The sequence below is a fragment of the Salminus brasiliensis genome, chromosome 1 (genome assembly GCF_030463535.1).
Source record: "Salminus brasiliensis chromosome 1, fSalBra1.hap2, whole genome shotgun sequence".
Classification (NCBI taxonomy): Eukaryota; Metazoa; Chordata; class Actinopteri; order Characiformes; family Bryconidae; genus Salminus; species Salminus brasiliensis.
In genome coordinates this window covers 98499266-98519903 of record NC_132878.1, presented here as the reverse complement: position 1 = coordinate 98519903, position 20638 = coordinate 98499266, and the positions used below count along the sequence as shown (strand labels likewise).

Genomic DNA, 20638 nt, shown 5'->3' with positions numbered 1-20638 from the left:
ACTCACTACCTCAACTACTACCCTTACTACTACACTCTCTACTACCTCAACTACTACCCTTACTACTACACTCACTACCTCAACTACTACCCTTACTACTACACTCTCTACTACCTCAACTACTACCCCTACTACTACACTCACTACCTCAACTACTACCCTTACTACTACACTCTCTACTACCTCAACTACCACCCCTACTACTACACTCTCTACTACCTCAACTACTACCCCTACTACTACACTCACTACCTCAACTACTACCCTTACTACTACACTCACTACTATCACTACTACTACCCCTACTACTACACTCTCTACTACCTCAACTACTACCCCTACTACTACACTCACTACTTTTACACTCACTACCCCTACTACTACCCCTACTACTACCCCTACTACTACTCCTACTACTACTACTACTTTCACTACTACCTCAACTACTACACCTACTATGGCTACTACTACTACCACTACTACCCCTAATACTACACCTACTACTACACCTACCTCTACTACACTTACTACTACCTCAACTACTAGCCCTACTACTACACCTACTACTACCACTACTACTACCCCTACTACTACACTCTCTACTACCTCAACTACTACCCCTACTACTACATTTACTACTTTTACACTCACTACCCCTACTACTACCCCTACTACTACCCCTACTACTACTCCTACTACTACTACTACTTTCACTACTACCTCAACTACTACACCTACTATGGCTACTACTACTACCACTACTACCCCTAATACTACACCTACTACTACACCTACCTCTACTACACTTACTACTACCTCAACTACTAGCCCTACTACTACACCTACTACTACCACTACTACTACCCCTACTACTACACTCTCTACTACCTCAACTACTACCCTTACTACTACATTTACTACTTTTACACTCACTACCCCTACTACTACCCCTACTACTACCCCTACTACTACTCCTACTACTACTACTACTTTCACTACTACCTCAACTACTACACCTACTATGGCTACTACTACTACCACTACTACCCCTAATACTACACCTACTACTACACCTACCTCTACTACACTTACTACTACCTCAACTACTAGCCCTACTACTACACCTACTACTACCACTACTACTACCCCTACTACTACACTCTCTACTACCTCAACTACTACCCTTACTACTACATTTACTACTTTTACACTCACTACCCCTACTACTACCCCTACTACTACACCTACTACTACCCCTACTACTACCCCTACTACTACCCCTACTACTACCCCTACTACTACACTCAATACCTCAACTACTACCCCTACTACCCCTACTACTACACTCTCTACTACCTCAACTACTACCCCTACTACTACACTCTCTACTACCTCAACTACTACCCCTACTACTACACTCTCTACTACCTCAACTACTACCCCTACTACTACACTCTCTACTACCTCAACTACTACCCCTACTACTACACTCACTACCTCAACTACTACCCCTACTACCCCTACTACTACACTCTCTACTACCTCAACTACTACCCCTACTACTACACTCTCTACTACCCCTACTACTACCCCTACTACTACACCTACTACTACACTCTCTACTACCTCAACTACTACCCCTAATACTACACCTACTACTACACCTACTTCTACTACACTTACTACTACTACTACACTCATTACTACCCCTACTACTACTACTACTCTCACTAATAATAATAATAATAATAATAATAATCGGCTGCTGTCTGAAGTGACGTGCTGATGATGCTTGTCTGATGTTTCTGATTTTCTCAGTTTTCAGTACGTACTGGATCATTAGGTGAGTACAGACTGACCTCCACGGCTCAGTCATTCCTCTGGCTCAACATCATTACCAGCCACTGAGCACCTGGGTAACCTGAGAGTAGAGGGATTACGGCGCCCGTGGTGCAGAAGAAAGGGGTAAAACCCGACCTGCGGCCTAATGTTCCGGCCTTCAGCGCTGACCTCCAGCCGGCAGCTCCCACAGTCCCACAATGGAGCAACAGAACACCAGAGGAATGTGGCATTCGTAGAACCTCACAGCCGAGACGTCATTCGCCATGTCAGCCAATCAGGGCCAGGCCGGAACGGGCAGTGCTGTAATCCGCTAATGGAGAAGCTCGCGCTGAGCGGATGGCAGGCTAATGTGGCTAACGGTGAATGCAGGCTGTGAGTCACCAGTTCTCCGGATGTCCGTGGGGTTTATCTGGGGACCTGCTGAATCTTTGAAGGTGTGGAAGGGGACGTCCTGAGAACAGAGCCCCAGAGAGTGAGAGTGTCTACCTGTAAATAACGCTATATAACATAGTCAGCGGTCCTGCGGTGACTTTGACTCTGAACTGTGTGGCGAGGACACAGGAGACACTTTCTACTGGTGACTCGTCCATGAAGGTGATATTAGTGGAGGAGTCGCTGCACAGTAGAACAGTGCTCCACCCCTCCAGAGTCTGCTTCACCTTCCTGAAGGACTTCTTCAGTCAATCAGGGGATCTCTATTAGTCCCACCAGCAGCTCTGAAGGTTCTCTAGATGAACTGGACCACCTGCATCTGTTTATATGTAAAATAGCCTTATTTATATATTTACACTTTTCTATTTTACATATATATGTATGCTATATATATATATATATATATATATATATATATATATATATATATACACACACATATATACATATAGTATAGTAGTGTTATGAAGTGTTTTAATTTATTTCCAATTAATACATAAAAACAATGACAATCATTTCATTCATTTAATTTGCTTTTAAAATATACTGTATTTTTTATTTATTTTTTTAAACCATTTTTCTAGTTGTGATGTGTTATTTAGAACAATACATACAAATATATAAGCATACATTAAAAAATATGATTTTGTTGTTATATTAAAAAATTTTTTTTTACATTTATTATATAAAATAATTCTTACTCTATAATATGAAATACAACGATGCACTTTTATAGCTAATATATAAATATACATAAATGGGAATAAGGCATTATGTTAAAAATATAAAAAATATAACCAAATATAATAATGTGGTGTAATATTTACAACAATATGCACAAATATATAATTATATATATTTTAAAAAGACGTCTTTGCTTTTGATATATTTTTTACATTTTAAACATAAACGAAAATAAATGAAATAATTGTTTAGAAATGTATATATATATATATTCATATATAACTGTAATGTAAAACATCAAATATAAAACTATGCAATTGCATTGCTGATATACTAATAAATATTAAAATAAAAAATATACATGAATGTAAATAAGCTAATATGCTGTTATAAAATATATATACATTTAAGATATTAAAAATATAAATAAATATAAAATAATACGGTTTTGTTTATATATTTATTACAATTTTTTATTGCAAACATATTTAAATATAAAGTACGTAATGATTTTTAAGTATAAAAATATATAAACTATAAAATATATATACATTTAAGACGTTAAAAATATAAATAATATAAAATAATACGATTTTGTTTATATATTTATTACAATTTTTTATTACAAACATATTTAAATATAAAGTACGTAATGATTTTTAAGTATAAAAATATATAAACAATATTTTAAAAAATGAGATCAAATATAAGAATTATAAATAAACATAAAACAATTATTAAATAATTTATTAACGATAAATTTTAACGCTCGCTATCTCTCTCGTCCGAAGTGACCCAGACTCGTCCCCAAATCGTAGCCCCTCCCACCAATCCACGCCAGAAAAGCATTGGTTGCCGGCACCGCGCTGCTGGCGCGTGGTTGGCCGAGGGCCTTGTCGGTCTGGGTGTGGGCGGGGCTTGTGCCTGACGGGGAGAAGGGGCCGTTGGAGATGTGGAGCTGAGAGGAAGCGCAGAGGCAGACAGAGAGGAGCTAATGGAGGAAGAGATGGAGGCGCAGATGGAGCCTCTCTTAACCACCGTGAGTGTTGAAGTTATTTACGGGGTTCATTTCGCTGGGGAAGAGCCCGGAGAGGACGATTAGGCGGGGATTACGGGGGTAAACAGTCGGGTTTGGAGCCGAGTCGAAAGAAAGAAACGCGGGGGGTGGGGGATGACTGAGCCGAGCATCGGTGCTCTGAGTTTGCTAAGTAACTACGGGGGTTTGTCGGGTAAAAGGTGGGGTTTTGAGGGAGGTTAGGGGTGCTGGTAGGTCTGGGGAAGGTGTGGTGGGAGTTATGAGGCGGTGTTGGGTTTATAAACATGTGGGGAAAGTCGTTTTCGTACTCGCCAGCTTCTTGTTGGAACTGTCCGTTCCACCTTAAATGGTGCAGCAGTTGCATTCTGGCGCCTCAGGCGCCAGAATGCAACTGCTGCACCATTTAAGGTGGAACGGACAGTTCCAACAAGAAGCCCCGTAAAACGTGGCTGGTATTGTTGTGCATGTGTGTGTTTGGCAGGAAGTCGCTCTAAACTAATAGACAGTGATGAGTAAGAGTCTGGGGTGAAGCTTAATGAGGCAGATCTGCTCCCTCACAACTTCTTCAGCTGTTGCTGTAGCTAAAGGCTGTGTTCCTCTATTCACGGAGAGCTGGGGGAGCTTCACCCATGGAGGTTCCTCAAACTCTCAGCCTGTCTCAACACCCAGGGCTGCTCCCCAGACTCCGACTGAGCCGAGATCTGAGCAGAAATAGGAGTTTAAACTGTGTATAACTTTAGGATATACACATAGAAATATAAGAATAGGGGTCAGGGAGAGGGTCTACCTGTAAAAGTCTATATAGCATTAGTATAAACCCAAATAAACAAAGTCGGTGAGAGGGTCTACCTGTAAAAGTATATATAGCATTAGTATAAACCCAAATAAACAAAGTCAGGGAGAGGGTCTACCTGTAAAAGTCTATATAGCATTAGTATAAACCCAAATAAACAAAGTCAGGGAGAGTGTCTACCTGTAAAAGTATATATAGCATTAGTATAAACCCAAATAAACAAAGTCAGGGAGAGTGTCTACCTGTAAAAGTCTATATAGCATTAGTATAAACCCAAATAAACAAAGTCAGGGAGAGTGTCTACCTGTAAAAGTCTATATAACATTAGTATAAACCCAAATAAACAAAGTCAGGGAGAGTGTCTACCTGTAAAAGTCTATATAGCATTAGTATAAACCCAAATAAACAAAGTCAGGGAGAGTGTCTACCTGTAAAACTATATATAACATTAGTATAAACCCAAATAAGTGGTGGCTCAGCGGTTAGAGCGCCGGGATATCGATAACAGGGTTGTGGGTTCGATTCCCGGGCTCGGCAAGTTGCCACTGTTGGGTCCTTGAGCAAGGCCCTTTACCCTCTCTGCTCCCCGGGCGCTGGAGTTGGCTGCCCACCGCTCTGGGTGTGTGTACTCACTGCCCCTAGTTCACTAGTGTGTGTGTGTGTGTGTGTGTGTGTGTGTGAGTGTGTGTTCACTACCAGATGGGTTAAATGCGGAGGACACATTTCGCTGTACAGTGACAAATACGTGCACCTTTACCTTTTTTTACCTTTAAATAAACAAAGTCAGGGAGAGTGTCTACCTGTGAAAGTATATATAACATTAGTATAAACCCAAATAAACAAAGTCGGTGAGAGGGTCTACCTGTAAAAGTATATATAACATTAGTATAAACCCAAATAAACAAAGTCAGTGAGAGTGTCTACCTGTAAAAGTATATATACCATTAGTATAAACCCAAATAAACAAAGTCAGGGAGAGTGTCTACCTGTGAAAGTATATATAACATTAGTATAAACCCAAATCAACAAAGTCGGTGAGAGGGTCTACCTGTAAAATTATATATAACATTAGAATCAACAAAAAAAAAACATTTGGATAGTGGTCAGTGAGAGTGTCTACCTGTAAACGTCTATATAGCATTAGTATAAACCCAAATAAACATAAGGTTAGTGAACAGTGAATGTCTACCTGTAATTCATTCTATATACCATTAGTATAAACCCAAATAAACATAAGGTTAGTGAACAGTGAATGTCTACCTGTAATTCATTCTATATACCATTAGTATAAACCCAAATAAACATAAGGATAGTGATCAGTGAGAGTGTCTACCTGTAAAGCTCTACATAACCTTAGAATAAACCCAAATAAACATAAGGTTAGTGAACAGTGAATGTCTACCTGTAATTCATTCTATATACCATTAGAATAAACCCAAATAAACATAAGGTTAGTGAACAGTGAGAGTGTCTACCTGTAATTCATTCTATATACCATTAGTATAAACCCAAATAAACATAAGGATAGTGATCAGTGAGAGTGTCTACCTGTAAATAATTCTATATAACCTTAGAATAAACCTAACATCAGTAATCAGTGAGAGTGTCTACCTGTAAAATTATATATAACATTAGAATCAACCCAAAAAAGCATAAGGATAGTGGTCAGTGAGAGTGTCTACATGTAAAAGTCTATATACCATTAGTATGAACCCAAATCAACATAAGGATAGTGGTCAGTGAGAGTGTATACATGTAAAACTGTATATAACATTAAAATCAACCAAAGGATGGGGGTCAATAAGTGTGTCTACATGTAAAGCTCTATATAACATTAGAATAAATCCAAATAAACAAAGTCAGTGGTCATAATGAGGTCTACCTGTAAGATTATATATAACATTAGTATAAACCCAAATAAACATAAGGATAGTGGTCAGTGAGTGTCCACCTGTAAATAATTATATATAACCTTAGAATAAAGCCAAATAAACAAAGTCAGTGAGAGTGTCTACCTGTAAAACTATATATACAGTTAGAATAAACCCAAATATACATAAGGATAGTGGTCAGTGAGAATGTCTACTTGTAATTCATTCTATATACTATTAGTATAAACCCAAATAAACATAAGGATAGTGGTCAGTGAGAGGGTCTACCTGTAAAAGTCTATATAGCATTAGTATAAACCCAAATAAACATAAGGATAGTGATCAGTGAGTGTCCACCTGTAAATAATTATATATAACCTTAGAATAAAGCCAAATAAACAAAGTCAGTGAGAGTGTCTACCTGTAAAACTATATATACAGTTAGAATAAACCCAAATATACATAAGGATAGTGGTCAGTCAGAATGTCTACTTGTAATTCATTCTATATACTATTAGTATAAACCCAAATAAACATAAGGATAGTGGTCAGTGAGAGGGTCTACCTGTAAAAGTCTATATAACATTAGAATAAACCCAAATAAACAAAGTCAGTGAGAGTGTCTACCTGTAAAACTATTTATACAGTTAGAATAAACCCAAATGAACATAAGGATAGTGGTCAGTGAGAGTGTCTACTTGTAAAATTATATGTAACATTAGAATCAACCCAAAAACAACATACGGATAGTGGTCAGTTAGAGTGTCTACCTGTAAAATTATATATAACATTAGAATCAACAAAAAAAAAACATACGGATAGTGGTCAGTGAGAGTGTCTACCTGTAAACGTCTATATAGCATTAGTATAAACCCAAATAAACATAAGGTTAGTGAACAGTGAGTGTCTACCTGTAATTCATTCTATATACCATTAGTATAAACCCAAATAAACATAAGAATAGTGATCAGTGAGAGTGTCTACCTGTAAATAACTATACATAACCTTAGAATAAACCCAAATAAACAAAGTCAGTGAGAGTGTCTACCTGTAAAACTCTACATACAATTAGTATAAACCCAAATATACATAAGGATAGTGGTCAGTGAGAGTGTCTACCTCTTATTAACTCTGTATAACATGGTCAGTGGTCAGTGAGTGTCTACCTCTAATTAACTCTGTATAACATGGTCAGTGGTCAGTAAGAGTGTCTACCTGTAATTAACTCTATATAACATTAGAATAAACAGACAGTGGTCAGTGAGAGTGTTTACCTGTAATTAACTCTATATAACATTAGAATAAACAGACAGTGGTCAGTGAGAGTGTTTACCTGTAATTAACTCTATATAACATTAGAATAAACAGACAGTGGTCAGTGAGAGTGTTTACCTGTAATTAACTCTATATAACATTAGAATAAACAGACAGTGGTCAGTGAGAGTGTTTACCTGTAATTAACTCTATATAACATTAGAATAAACAGACAGTGGTCAGTGAGAGTGTTTACCTGTAATTAACTCTATATAACATTAGAATAAACAGACAGTGGTCAGTGAGAGTGTTTACCTGTAATTCACTCTATATAACATTAGAATAAACAGACAGTGGTCAGTGAGAGTGTTTACCTGTAAATCTATATACCATTAGAATAGATTAGAGTGTATAGGCCTAAATTTATAGTTATTTATCTGGCAGAGCTAAAGCAAATAGTGTTGGAGTCAAAATCTCTGTATATGTGTATATTTTTGAGCCAAAACATTATGACCACTCCCAGGTGAAGGTAATGGTGTAGATGTGGAATCAGAGCTGCGTGTGAAGGTCTGGGTTCTCGTAGTCGGCGTGTTGGATGTGGAAGAATGGGCAGCTAACCCCTGTCCACCGTCTCAATGTACACGCTAGTGTCAGAACTGGACCTCAGGGTGATGGAAGAAGGTAGTCTGGTCCGATGAGTCCTGTTGTCTTCTTCATCACTTGGACGGCCGGGTGCGTTCTGTTTTCACCTGTGGGAGGCGCCGGAACAAGTAGGGTGAAGATCACACATGTTGGCGGTCACTCACAAGATCCTGTAACGTACCATATAGCCAAAGCAGAGCTGGGCAATATGACGATATTTTATCGTATCGTGATACATTTAGTTATCGTGATGCAGAGTAAACTTTTCTAAGTTTGTGGAGGATATCGCCAGTTATTAAAGAATATTAATCAACTGTTCTATTACAAACTGTTTAATTAGTGCTGATGAATTGATGATTCTGAATAAACTCGAGTACGGGAGAGTATCTGAACAGTAATTCTGAAGTATCGTCGTCGCTGGTGTTGGGCAGCATGACGGTATTTCACATTGTGAAAATTAGGTTATTGTGAAACTATCCTTTCCTAGCATATGGAGGATCTCGTCAGTGCTAATTATCACTCAGCAACTGCATGTTTCATTAAAACCGGTGTAATTAGTCTGGGTTAACTGGATGAAGTGGGAATGAATTTTAAAGAATCTGTTGCTACTGATGCTGTTTTGTCTGTGATCACATGTATCACGATAAATATTGTGTACCATGAATATATATCATGTAAATATCGTGATACACCATTTTTACCATATCGCCCAGCCCTAAGCCAAAGTGTTGCTATTAAACACTGTCAAAAAAACCGTAACATAAGTTTTACTTCATTGAAATAAAATCTGAATATTCGTAATTGAATGTTATTTGATCTTTAAAAGGGTGTAACTGTAGTATTATATAACGTATAATGATAATAATGCTGGCGATATTATCGTGTCGTGATAAATTTAGTAATGATATGCAATATGCCTTTCTTGTTAAAAATCACTGTACTGAACACGGGAGAGTGTTTGTAGTAGTTTCTAAAAATCTGTCACTACTGATGTATGGATTTTTTATAATGACAATATCTTTAAATATCGTGATACTGATATTTTTGCCGTATCGTCCAGCCCTACGTTAACGTATCTTAAAATGCTGATCGTAATCTTTTATCGCAGTCATTTCTGGGACAGTATATTGAGAAGAAGCTGTCCTGACAGGCCAGGTTCTAGATAGATACAGACCCCTGAAATACAGGAACCCTGAAGCCAGGTATGACCTCTGTGACCCCGGTGGTCCTGGTGACCCCAGATATGTGCAGAGCTATCAGATATCAGTGAGCTCGTTAGCAGGGAAGGTGTGAAATCTGTCACCGTGTTAATTGGGCGGACCGCCCCTGTGTCACCCCCCCCCAGCTCCAGTCGTCACAGCGGCTGGATGAGGGATGAGGGATGAGGGATCAGGGTCGGGCCTGATTTTACTTGTTTGTGTTCATGGCAACAGAAGCAAAGCAAGCCTCAGACTGTAAACAGGGGCGCTGTAAACACTGCTGGATACACGTGGTGTCGGGTTACGGCGCCGGGACGAGGGCTGGCGGTGTGTTTTCGGCGCTGGGTGCAGGTAAGGTGTGAGGTACAGGTGAGCTGAGGACAATCCCTCGGGGCTGTCTGACAGCGAGCCGCGACAGAAACCCTGGCGTCCGTCAGCGGGGCTCAGTCTGAGTGACGGCAGCTCTGCTTATTAATGGTGTGTGTTTATAGTGAGCCTTATTAAAGCTGTCTGTGTGAGTGAACACCTCCCCTAGCCCCGCCCACTCGGCCCCGCCCCTTCCCCTCACTCCACGCCCACTGTGAGAAGCCCATGGTGAGATTAGGCCAGTCATGATGGCTGTTTATTTTTTGGACGATATTGCCTCAGAAATAATTGCTTTGGACAAAAGTATTGGGACACCTGCTCGTTTATTGTTTCTTCTGAAGTCAAGGGTATTAAAAAGGGTTTCTCCTGCTTCTGTTGGAGTAACTGTCTCAACTGTCCAGAGAAGAAGACTTTCTACTAGATTTTGGAGAAGGAGCATTGCTGTGAGAATTTGATTGCATTGGATTAATAGTTGGATGACCACCACCCCACCTTATCCCCTTAACTCTTCTCAAAAGTATTGAATGGAGCTCCACCATCAGATTCCAGAGATCTGCAGTAGGGTGGGGCTAATCTGTGGTGGGCTGAGTGGGTGGGGCTAATCTGTGGTGGGCTGAGTGGGTGGGGCTAATCTGTGGTGGGCTGAGTGGGTGGGGCTAATCTGTGGTGGGCTGAGTAGGTGGTGGTAAAACCTGGACGTGAAAGTGAGTAAAGTGAAGTAAATTGTTGTAGCATTTTTAATTTTCCAGTGAAACCATGGCAACCACAGGTCAGCTCGAGCTTAGGTGATGAGCTGATCAGCTATAGGTGATGGTTGACCAGCTGAAAGGTGCTGCTGGCGTGAACGAGGGGTGAAACATCATGTTTATCTAACAGACAGGGGTTAATACGTTCACGGCCTGTTTCAGTTCATTTGCGCCATCACTGCTATACCCTTTTACAACATCACTGCCCCCTACTGGACATGTATTACTATATCACACTATACACGTATGTAATAGGAGTGTAAGGGTGTACCACACTTATTATGATGCCCACAGTCTCAGATGGGTGGCATTGTAGCTACAGAAGGCCGTGGACCACGGAGAGGTCAGTTATTCTGATGGCCTCGTATTGTGATTGGACCCAGCTCCTGGTGTGCACAGCGGCCCCATTCAGGCTGTCGCAACACTGTGACGACGCTGCGGGATTTTGCAAGCGAGCGAGCGGACGCTGCAGCGGTGAATCAGACCACAGGAAGTTCAGCATTGTTCCCTGTGTGAAAGATTAGCAGCTCTGTGGGGCGCTACAGGAGATTCACAGTGCTGACTGATCTCTCTCTCACATACACACACACACACACACACACACACACACACACACACACACACACTCACACACACACACACACACACACACTGCTGACTCAGTAGCACACTATCACTTGATCACACTGTGTGTAGATCTGCTGAGATGGATAAGAGAGCCATCTCTGGAGTACGGACGTGGCCTCTTCTGGCTGTAGTAAATCAGCCAATCAAGGCTCACATGACCAACGCTCATTAGCTCGTTAGCTAGCAGGCCGAACACCACAGCACAGGCCTTGCTCCAGCTACCTGAGGCTGAAACACACCTGTTCCGAGGAGAAAGCCTCATAAGCCTCGACAGTGTTTCCACTGGGTCCAGGTTCATCTAGTAGACTGCTTCATCCAGGGTTGCTTGCTTTCTAAGTGAGCGCCCACAGCGCCCCCACTCTGTGGCTCTCTTAAATACGCACATGGGGGAATGAGCTTATTCGGACGCGTTCTTGATGGACACCCTCCCAGCCCTTTTTCCACACCACCCGGCCTACGGTGTTGCGTGAGGGTTGGGGAACAGTCCTCCATTGACGACTGCGACATCCTGACCAGAACCCGTCAGATCTGCCCATTTTAACATGAGCGAACACCCCACTTCCTCTGAGAGCGTTCTTCCCCATTCCTGACTCATCCACGAGATACACAGCAGACGGGAGAAGCAGGAGGACTTTTATTATGTATGTTAATAAAATATGAAGGATATTCGGATCAGCCGCGTAACGATTGCTGTAACGCGTGCCCTTCGCTGTCGGGACCCGGGGTGGGAATTGCTGCTATTTTCAGGCCGAGGCGTCACTGCTCTAAAGACGGTTGGTGACGTCACCCCGGGTGATATTCTCGCCTCGCAAATTGGCTTCATGTTTCGGTCTTCACACTTTCATGACATGCGACTCGCTCGAGACAGGAAGTGTGATCAGGCGAGACCGCCACGAGCAGATGGCCTCAGATGTGTAAGGACTGCACCCTGTCTGCAGGGTTCACTCACAAAACACAGTCCCGCTCTGCATTTCCTGACCCGGTGGTCTGGCCCGGGCCTGCCTCGGATTCCTGCAGGGGTTTCCATGAATGACCTGGAAGACCACCCGGAGAAATGCCTCTACTGCACCTTCGGCCAAATGGGTTGAAGCTGGGTCGCCACTCGGGGTCCGCGGAGACCGCCGTAGTAGTGTCCGGTAATCTGATTATTGGAGCCGATCCAGATTCCAGTGAAACGGCAACTGAGCCGGCTGTCCCTGAAACCGTGCTGGACTCTGCTGGATCCGGATTGCCCGGAGACTGCCCCAAAGTAAGACTCTGAAACTGCCACTGATCTGGACTCTCCTGAAACTGTTCTAGATCACAATTCTCTAGAATCTCTAGCATCCGGATTCCCTTAGAACTGCGCTGGATCCGGACCGCCCCGGATCAAGATTCTACTGAAACTGGATCAGATCCAGATTAAATCCTCACTAGATTCCACTCAAACTGGACTGGTTCTGCACAACTACTCAAGCTCCTTCAACCCTGGAACTAAGCTGGATCCAGATTCTGCTGAACCTGCACTGGACCTGGGTTCTACCGACCCTAAACTGGATCCAGATTGCAGTGAGGCCACGCTGGTTCCACTGAGATTCTGCTGACACCTGAACTGGATCCAGATTCCGCCTGATCGGACATTCGGCAGATATTATCAATAATGATCCTGTTTCCATGACAACCATCAGCTTTAAGCATGATGGCGGTAGGAGTGAATGCACACTAGTGGGTGGAGCTTGCAAAGGTCAGTCCGCATGCCGTTCTGGGGTCAGTCAGCCTGCTGCCTGGTGTCATTCCATTCCTACATGAGCTGCCTCACTCCTGGAAACACACACACACACACACACACACACACACTCCTCTGAGGGATATAAATAACCCCCGTATTTAGAGTGTGTAACCCAGTGAGGGTTGAGGAGGGAGCATGCGGACCCTTGGTGTGAGGCAGACCGCCTGGCCTGACCGTGTGCTGACTGGAGAGTCTGGAGTTAGTCTGCGTCAGTAAGAGGATCGTCCTTTCGGCTTTAGCCTTCCTCCTCCTGCCCCTCCTCATCCTCCCCCCTGTGTGAGTGTGAGCTGCCCTGTCTGCTCGGCCTGGGAGTAATGCAGGACTTTTGGGGTGACGTTGTGAGGAACACCAAAGAACCGTCCATTATCCTGGTATGTTTCTGACCACAGGCCACACGCGTGCGTGTGTGTGTGTGTGTGTGTGTGTGTGTGTGTGTGCGTGTGTGTGCGTGTGTGCGTGTGTGTGTGTGTGTGTGTCTGCACATCTGCACAGGGTCTGTTTACTCCCTGCTGAGCTTGGTGGGTGTATTTACGCTGTTATCTGGCGAGGCTGTATGGAGTACACACTCCCACTGAAACGGAGTCCTGGTGAAGGTTCAGTGATGATGATGGTGATGAGGAAGCAGGTGGTGATGAAGCAGCTCTGTGGGATGGATTTGTGTGAATGTCTTTCTCTCTGATCTCAGAAGTAGCGGTCGAGCAGTCTAGACGTGTTTGATGTGTGTTTAGACTGACGCTGTCCTGGATACCTCGAGAACGTAAACAGAAACCCGCCTCCTCCGTTCCACCTGCAGCAGTTCCCTACATATTCATACTGGATATTAATGATATTAGAACTTCATACTGGATATTAATGCTATTAGAGCTTCATACTGGATATTAATGCTATTAGAACTTCATACTGGATATTAAGGCTATTAGAGCTTCATACTGGATATTAATGGTATTAGAGCTTCATACTGGATATTAATGGTATTAGAGCTTCATACTGGATATTAATGCTATTAGAGCTTCATACTGGATATTAATGCTATTAGAGCTTCATACTGGATATTAATGTTATTAGAACTTCATACTGGATATTAATGTTATTAGAACTTCATACTGGATATTAATGATATTAGAACTTCATACTGGATATTAATGCTATTAGAGCTTCATACTGGATATTAATGTTATTAGAACTTCATACTGGATATTAATGTTATTAGAGCTTCATACTGGATATTAATGTTATTAGAGCTTCATACTGGATATTAATGTTATTAGAACTTCATACTGGATATTAATGATATTAGAGCTTCATACCGGATATTAATGTTATTAGAACTTCATACTGGATATTAATGCTATTAGAACTTCATACTGGATATTAATGCTATTAGAACTTCATACTGGATATTAATGCTATTAGAACTTCATACTGGATATTAATGTTATTAGAGCTTCATACTGGATATTAATGCTATTAGAGCTTCATACTGAATATTAATGTTATTAGAGCTTCATACTGGATATTAATGTTATTAGAGCTTCATACTGGATATTAATGTTATTAGAGCTTCATACTGGATATTAATGTTATTAGAACTTCATACTGGATAGTAATGATATTAGAGCTTCATACTGGATAGTAATGATATTAGAGCTTCATACTGGATAGTAATGATATTAGAGCTTCATACTGGATATTAATGCTATTAGAGCTTCATACTGGATATTAATGCTATTAGAACTTCATACTGGATATTAATGTTATTAGAGCTTCATACTGGATATTAATGCTATTAGAGCTTCATACTGGATATTAATGCTATTAGAGCTTCATACTGGATATTAATGTTATTAGAGCTTCATACTGGATATTAATGTTATTAGAGCTTCATACCGGATATTAATGTTATTAGAGCTTCATACCGGATATTAATGTTATTAGAGCTTCATACCGGATATTAATGTTATTAGAACTTCATACTGGATATTAATGCTATTAGAGCTTCATTCTGGATATTAATGCTATTAGAACTTCATACTGGATATTAATGTAATTAGAGCTTCATACTGGATATTAATGCTATTAGAGCTTCATACTGGATATTAATGTAATTAGAGCTTCATACTGGATATTAATGCTATTAGAGCTTCATACTGGATATTAATGTAATTAGAGCTTCATACTGGATATTAATGCTATTAGAGCTTCATACTGGATATTAATGTTATTAGAGCTTCATACTGGATATTAATGATATTAGAGCTTCATACTGGATATTAATGTTATTAGAGCTTCATACTGGATATTAATGCTATTAGAGCTTCATACTGGATATTAATGTTATTAGAGCTTCATACTGGATATTAATGCTATTAGAGCTTCATACTGGATCTTAATGCTATTAGAGCTTCATACTGGATATTAATGTTATTAAAGCTGGGTAATGGTGGTTTGTCTGAAGCTGTATTTGATTAGGCTTATTGAACACTGATTGGTGTGTGTGTGTGTGTGTGTGTGTGTGTGTGTGTGTGTTTACTCAGATATCAGTGTGTGTTCTCTCCTGTGCTTGGCTGAGAGGTGTGTGTTGCCGGTTGGAGTGTTGGTTGACGCTGCTGCGTTCAGGAATGCTGGGATTGCAGCCAGCAGGCTGAAGCACCTGGGTTAGTTGCGTGCTGGTGGGCGGTGCAGTGTTCTAGTCTGAGCACACGCAACAGGTCCTGCAGCATGTTTGAGCTTCGGGGCTTCCCTACACACTACACACACTGCTCACCCCCACACACACACACACACACACACACACACACACACACACACACACACACACACTCTCTCTCACACAGAGGAGAGCTAAGTAGTAAACAGGCCTGAGGTGGAGCTGGGTGGGGTGGGGTTGCTACAACCTCTGAACAACAGCATAGCAACCACTTGGGATACCATAGCAACCACTAAACAACATCATGGCAGCCACCAAGCAACCACATGGGATACTGTAGCATATGCTTAACAGCAACCGCTTGGATCATTGCAACAGCGTAACAACCATCTGGGGTACCATACCAGCGCAGTCTGCACGGCGCCCCCCGCAGATAAAGCTCCCGGATCAGGGCCGCCTGTGCTGGAGAGCGAGGCCGGCTCTCAGCCCCTCCCTCAGCAGCTGGGGAGTATGGGAATCGCAGTATTGTCAGGGGGCTTTAAGCAAACTCTCTGTAGAGACGGAGTCTGGAGAGCACTTCACATCGACAGTGTCACACAGTGCTCTCCTGAACCTGCCCCAAACCTTCTCACAGAGGGATATGAGGGATATGAGGGAGAGAGAGGGAGAGAGAGAGAGAGGGGGAGAGACAGAGAGAGACAGAGAGAGACAGAGAGAGACAGAGAGAGACAGAGAGAGAGAGAGAGACAGAGAGAGAGAGAGAGAGAGAGAGAGAGAGAGAGAGAGAGGGAGAGACGGAGAGAGAGGGAGAGAGGGAGAGGGAGAGACAGAGAGAGAGACAGAGAGGGGGGGGGGAGAGGGGGAGGAAGAGAGAGGGAGAGAGAGAGAGAGAGGAGGAGAGAGAGAGAGGGAGAGAGAGACGGAGAGAGAGAGAGACGGAGAGAGAGAGAGGAGGAGAGAGAGAGAGGAGGAGAGAGAGAGAGGGAGAGAGGGAGAGGGAGAGAGAGAGAGAGACAGAGGGAGAGAGCGAGAGGGAGAGAGAGGGGGAGAGAGAGAGGAGGAGAGAGAGAGAGGAGGAGAGAGGGAGAGAGAGAGAGAGAGGGAGAGAGAGAGAGACAGAGAGAGAGGGAGAGAGGGAGAGAGAGAGAGAGACAGGGAGAGAGAGAGAGAGAGACAGGGAGAGAGAGAGAGGGAGGGAGAGAGGGAGAGAGACAGAGGGAGAGAGACAGAGGGAGAGAGACAGAGGGAGAGACAGGGAGAGAGACAGAGGGAGAGAGAGAGAGAGACAGAGGGAGAGAGAGAGAGAGAGAGGGAGAGAGCTGTGATCTCCGAGTGGAAAAATGTACCTCATCCCATCCTGCTTTCTGCAGCAGGGAGAGCGCCTCCTAATGAGAGTCCGTCTCCAGACGGCGCTGTCCCCTCGGGCTGTGCTGTCTGGATTCAGCCAGAACTTACTCCGAGAGGGGGGACCTGAGGCAGGCTCGACCAATCAGGAGGGCCTGTGAGTGGGTCAGTGTCTGATTAGCAGGTGTAAATCAGGAACGAGCATTAAACTGTTCTCCCGGCTCAGATTTTAATACCAACCTCAGCGTTCCCGTATTCCGGTGCTGGGACACCGTACGCAGGGCTGAGTATTGAGTAATGGATTGAGATCAATACTGAAACTGATACTGAACCAATACTTGATCCCAGTTTTTCACCAATATACTCTGAATACGCAGAAACCCAGTGACGCTTTCAGCATCTCCGCATCACTGCGTTATATCAGTATATGCACAGCATAAGAAATATGCAGCTGGTTGCTAGGTGGTTGCTATGGGGTTGTCAGGCAGTTGTATCCATGGCATGGTTGCTGTGCCATACCAAGTGGGTTATGTGACTGCACCGGCATCACTGTTAGATCAGTCATGTGCAGCTTAAGCAGTATGCAGGTGGATGCTGGAATATTTCAAAGGGGGTTGCTGTGGGGTTGCTAGGCGGTTGCTAGGTGGTTGCTGTGAGGTTCTGTTGCCATATAGTAGCATTTAGATTTAAGCAAGAGACCTCCTTCTTCTTTTAGGGTGGTAGCAGCTCTGTTGGGCACAGCTGTCTTCATCTGTACCTTTTTGTGCGTTCTGGTCCGTTTGGCCCAACACACATACTGGACTCTAGTAGCCCCTCCCCTGCACCAAAAGTTTAGACACCCCTCGTGCACATGGTCTGTGCTCTGTCTGCAGAAGGTCTGAGAGTGTATTGACCATTTATGGGAATCTGATTCATAGTGCAGTATAAATTCCTGCTGTGTGTGTGTGTGTGTGTGTGTTTGTGTTTGTGTGTGTGTGTGTGTGTGTGTGTGTGTTTTATTTGGCTGTTGTCTGTTGAAACGGAGCAGATGAACAGTTCTCTCTCTCAGCGGCTCTGAGCTGTAAAAGGCCTTCATTATGGTCTCCCTCACTGTACTGAATTAAACAAGCCCCGCCCATTCGGCCTACAGCAGACTAGCTCCGCCCATTCGGCCCACAGCAGTCTGGTGCAGTCCACTCGGTCTTAGGGGCGCAGGGTGTTTGAGTGTAAGGGATGAAGGGAGCTTGGAAAGGGAATATGACCATTATTACAACAAAGATGTTGGAGATAAGAGCTCCACCATACGCCTGTTTCAGTGCTTTACCATACGTGTGTGTGTGTGTGTGTGTGTGTGTGTGTGTGTGTGTGTCCAAGGACAGCTGCGTCTCCAGCTTCAGGTCGCCCATGTGACACGCACTGGTGTGTGTGTTTTTAGTCTCTAACTTGGCTGCACACACCGTTTCTGCCGTGCCAGCGTTTACTCTGTCATACAAACTCTGCCAGATCCATTTCAGCATCCCTCAGCACTGCTCACACACCGCCCGAGGCCTGAGGCCGGGTTCGAGGAGGGCCCGCTGAAGTGGACCCCCTCAGCTCTCAGCCCGGACTGAGACCCGCTGATACACCTGATTCAGCCCATACTGGTCAGCGCAGACGCCTGCCTGTCTGTCTGCCTGCCTGCCTGCCTGCCTGCCTGCCTGTCTGTCTGCCTGCCTGCCTGCCTGCCTGTCTGCCTGTCTGCCTGCCTGTCTGCATGTCTGCCTGCCTGTCTGCATGTCTGTCTGCCTGTCTGTCTATCTGCCTGCCTGCCTGTATGTCTGTCTGCCTGTCTGTCTATCTGCCTGCCTGCCTGCCTGCCTGCCTGTCTGTCTGCCTGCCTGCCTGTCTGCCTGCCTGTCTGCCTGCCTGTCTGCCTGCCTGTCTGCCTGTCTTGTCTATCTGCCTGCCTGCCTGCCTGTCTGTCTGCCTGCCTGTCTGTCTGCCTGCCTGCCTGTCTGCCTGCCTGTCTGCCTGCCTGTCTGCCTGCCTGCCTGTCTGTCTGCCTGCCTGTCTGTCTGCCTGTCTGTCTGTCTGTCTGCCTGCCTGTCTGCCTGTCTGTCTGCCTGCCTGCCTGTCTGTCTGCCTGCCTGTCTGTCTGTCTGCCTGCCTGCCTGTCTGCCTGCCTGTCTGCCTGTCTGTCTGCCTGCCTGTCTGTCTGCCTGCCTGCCTGTCTGCCTGTCTGCCTGCCTGTCTGCATGTCTGCCTGCCTGTCTGCATGTCTGTCTGCCTGTCTGTCTATCTGCCTGCCTGCCTGTATGTCTGTCTGCCTGTCTGTCTATCTGCCTGCCTGCCTGCCTGCCTGCCTGTCTGTCTGCCTGCCTGCCTGTCTGCCTGCCTGTCTGCCTGCCTGTCTGCCTGCCTGTCTGCCTGTCTTGTCTATCTGCCTGCCTGCCTGCCTGTCTGTCTGCCTGCCTGTCTGTCTGTCTGCCTGCCTGCCTGTCTGCCTGCCTGTCTGCCTGTCTGTCTGCCTGCCTGTCTGTCTGCCTGCCTGTCTGTCTGCCTGTCTGTCTGTCTGCCTGTCTGTCTGTTAGCTGATGTAACAGAATCAGCAGTTAGCGTTCTCCTGCAGGCGTGTTTGAGGAGGTGTGCTGGAGCTTCGTCCTTAGTAGCATTGTGTAACGGGGAGTTCTAGATAGTGGGGAACCGGGGAAGGATCTGTACGATGCAGGTGCGTCAGACTGCAGGAGGAGGAGGAGGAGGAGCGTCTCTAACCTGTTCCCTTTCTGTCTGTTGTGTTGCAGGGTAACGATCATGAAGCCGTGGTGGATTTGGGAAAGACCAGCTCCAACATCCACACTAACTTCGAGAAGGAGGAGCTTGAAAGTAAGCCACGCCCCTGTATGATGTGTGTGTTCACTGCGGAACAGTATGTCAGTCGGAGGGAAAGTTATTGAAAAGTGATTGATTGATTGATTGATTGATTGATTGGGCGCTACATTTACACAGAATTTCATCACAGTGCTGCCAGTTCAGAAACTCCACTTTAGGAGAAGGGTGGAGGGTGGCAGGTGGCAGGGTGGAGGGTGGCAGGTGGCAGGGTGGAGATTGACAGGCGTTAACTGGAGAAGTGGAACGGCAGAGCTGCTGCTGATTGGTTGATCGTTGATGCTGTAGTGTAGCTTGGTAGTTGCTGTGGCATCACAGGTGGTTACCATATAGTATAGGCTGTTGACCCAGATGGTTGCTAAGGTGTTCTATGTTTCCATGGTGTTTCTCGGTGGTCGCTATGGTGTTGCTAAGTGATTGCTATGGTGTCCTGTGTAGCTGCCATGGTGCTTCCCGGTGGTCGCTATGGTGTTGCTAAGTGATTGCTATGGTGTCCTGTGTAGCTGCCATGGTGTTTCTCGGTGGTCGCTATGGTGTTGCTAA

At 44.1% G+C, this 20638-nt stretch overlaps 1 protein-coding gene across 2 annotated transcripts in view; it reads left to right on the top strand.

The window, feature by feature from the left end:
* Positions 1 to 3915: 3915 nt before the first annotated feature.
* The window catches only part of slc4a7 (solute carrier family 4 member 7), a 60276-nt gene continuing 43553 nt past the window's right edge, over positions 3916 to 20638 (top strand). For both annotated transcript variants that reach the window (XM_072692561.1, XM_072692560.1), the window contains exons 1-2: positions 3916 to 3997; positions 20011 to 20092. In XM_072692561.1, coding sequence (XP_072548662.1) covers positions 3953 to 3997; positions 20011 to 20092 — 127 coding nt within the window. In that variant the 5' untranslated portion in view covers positions 3916 to 3952. The remainder of the gene's footprint in view (positions 3998 to 20010; positions 20093 to 20638) is intronic.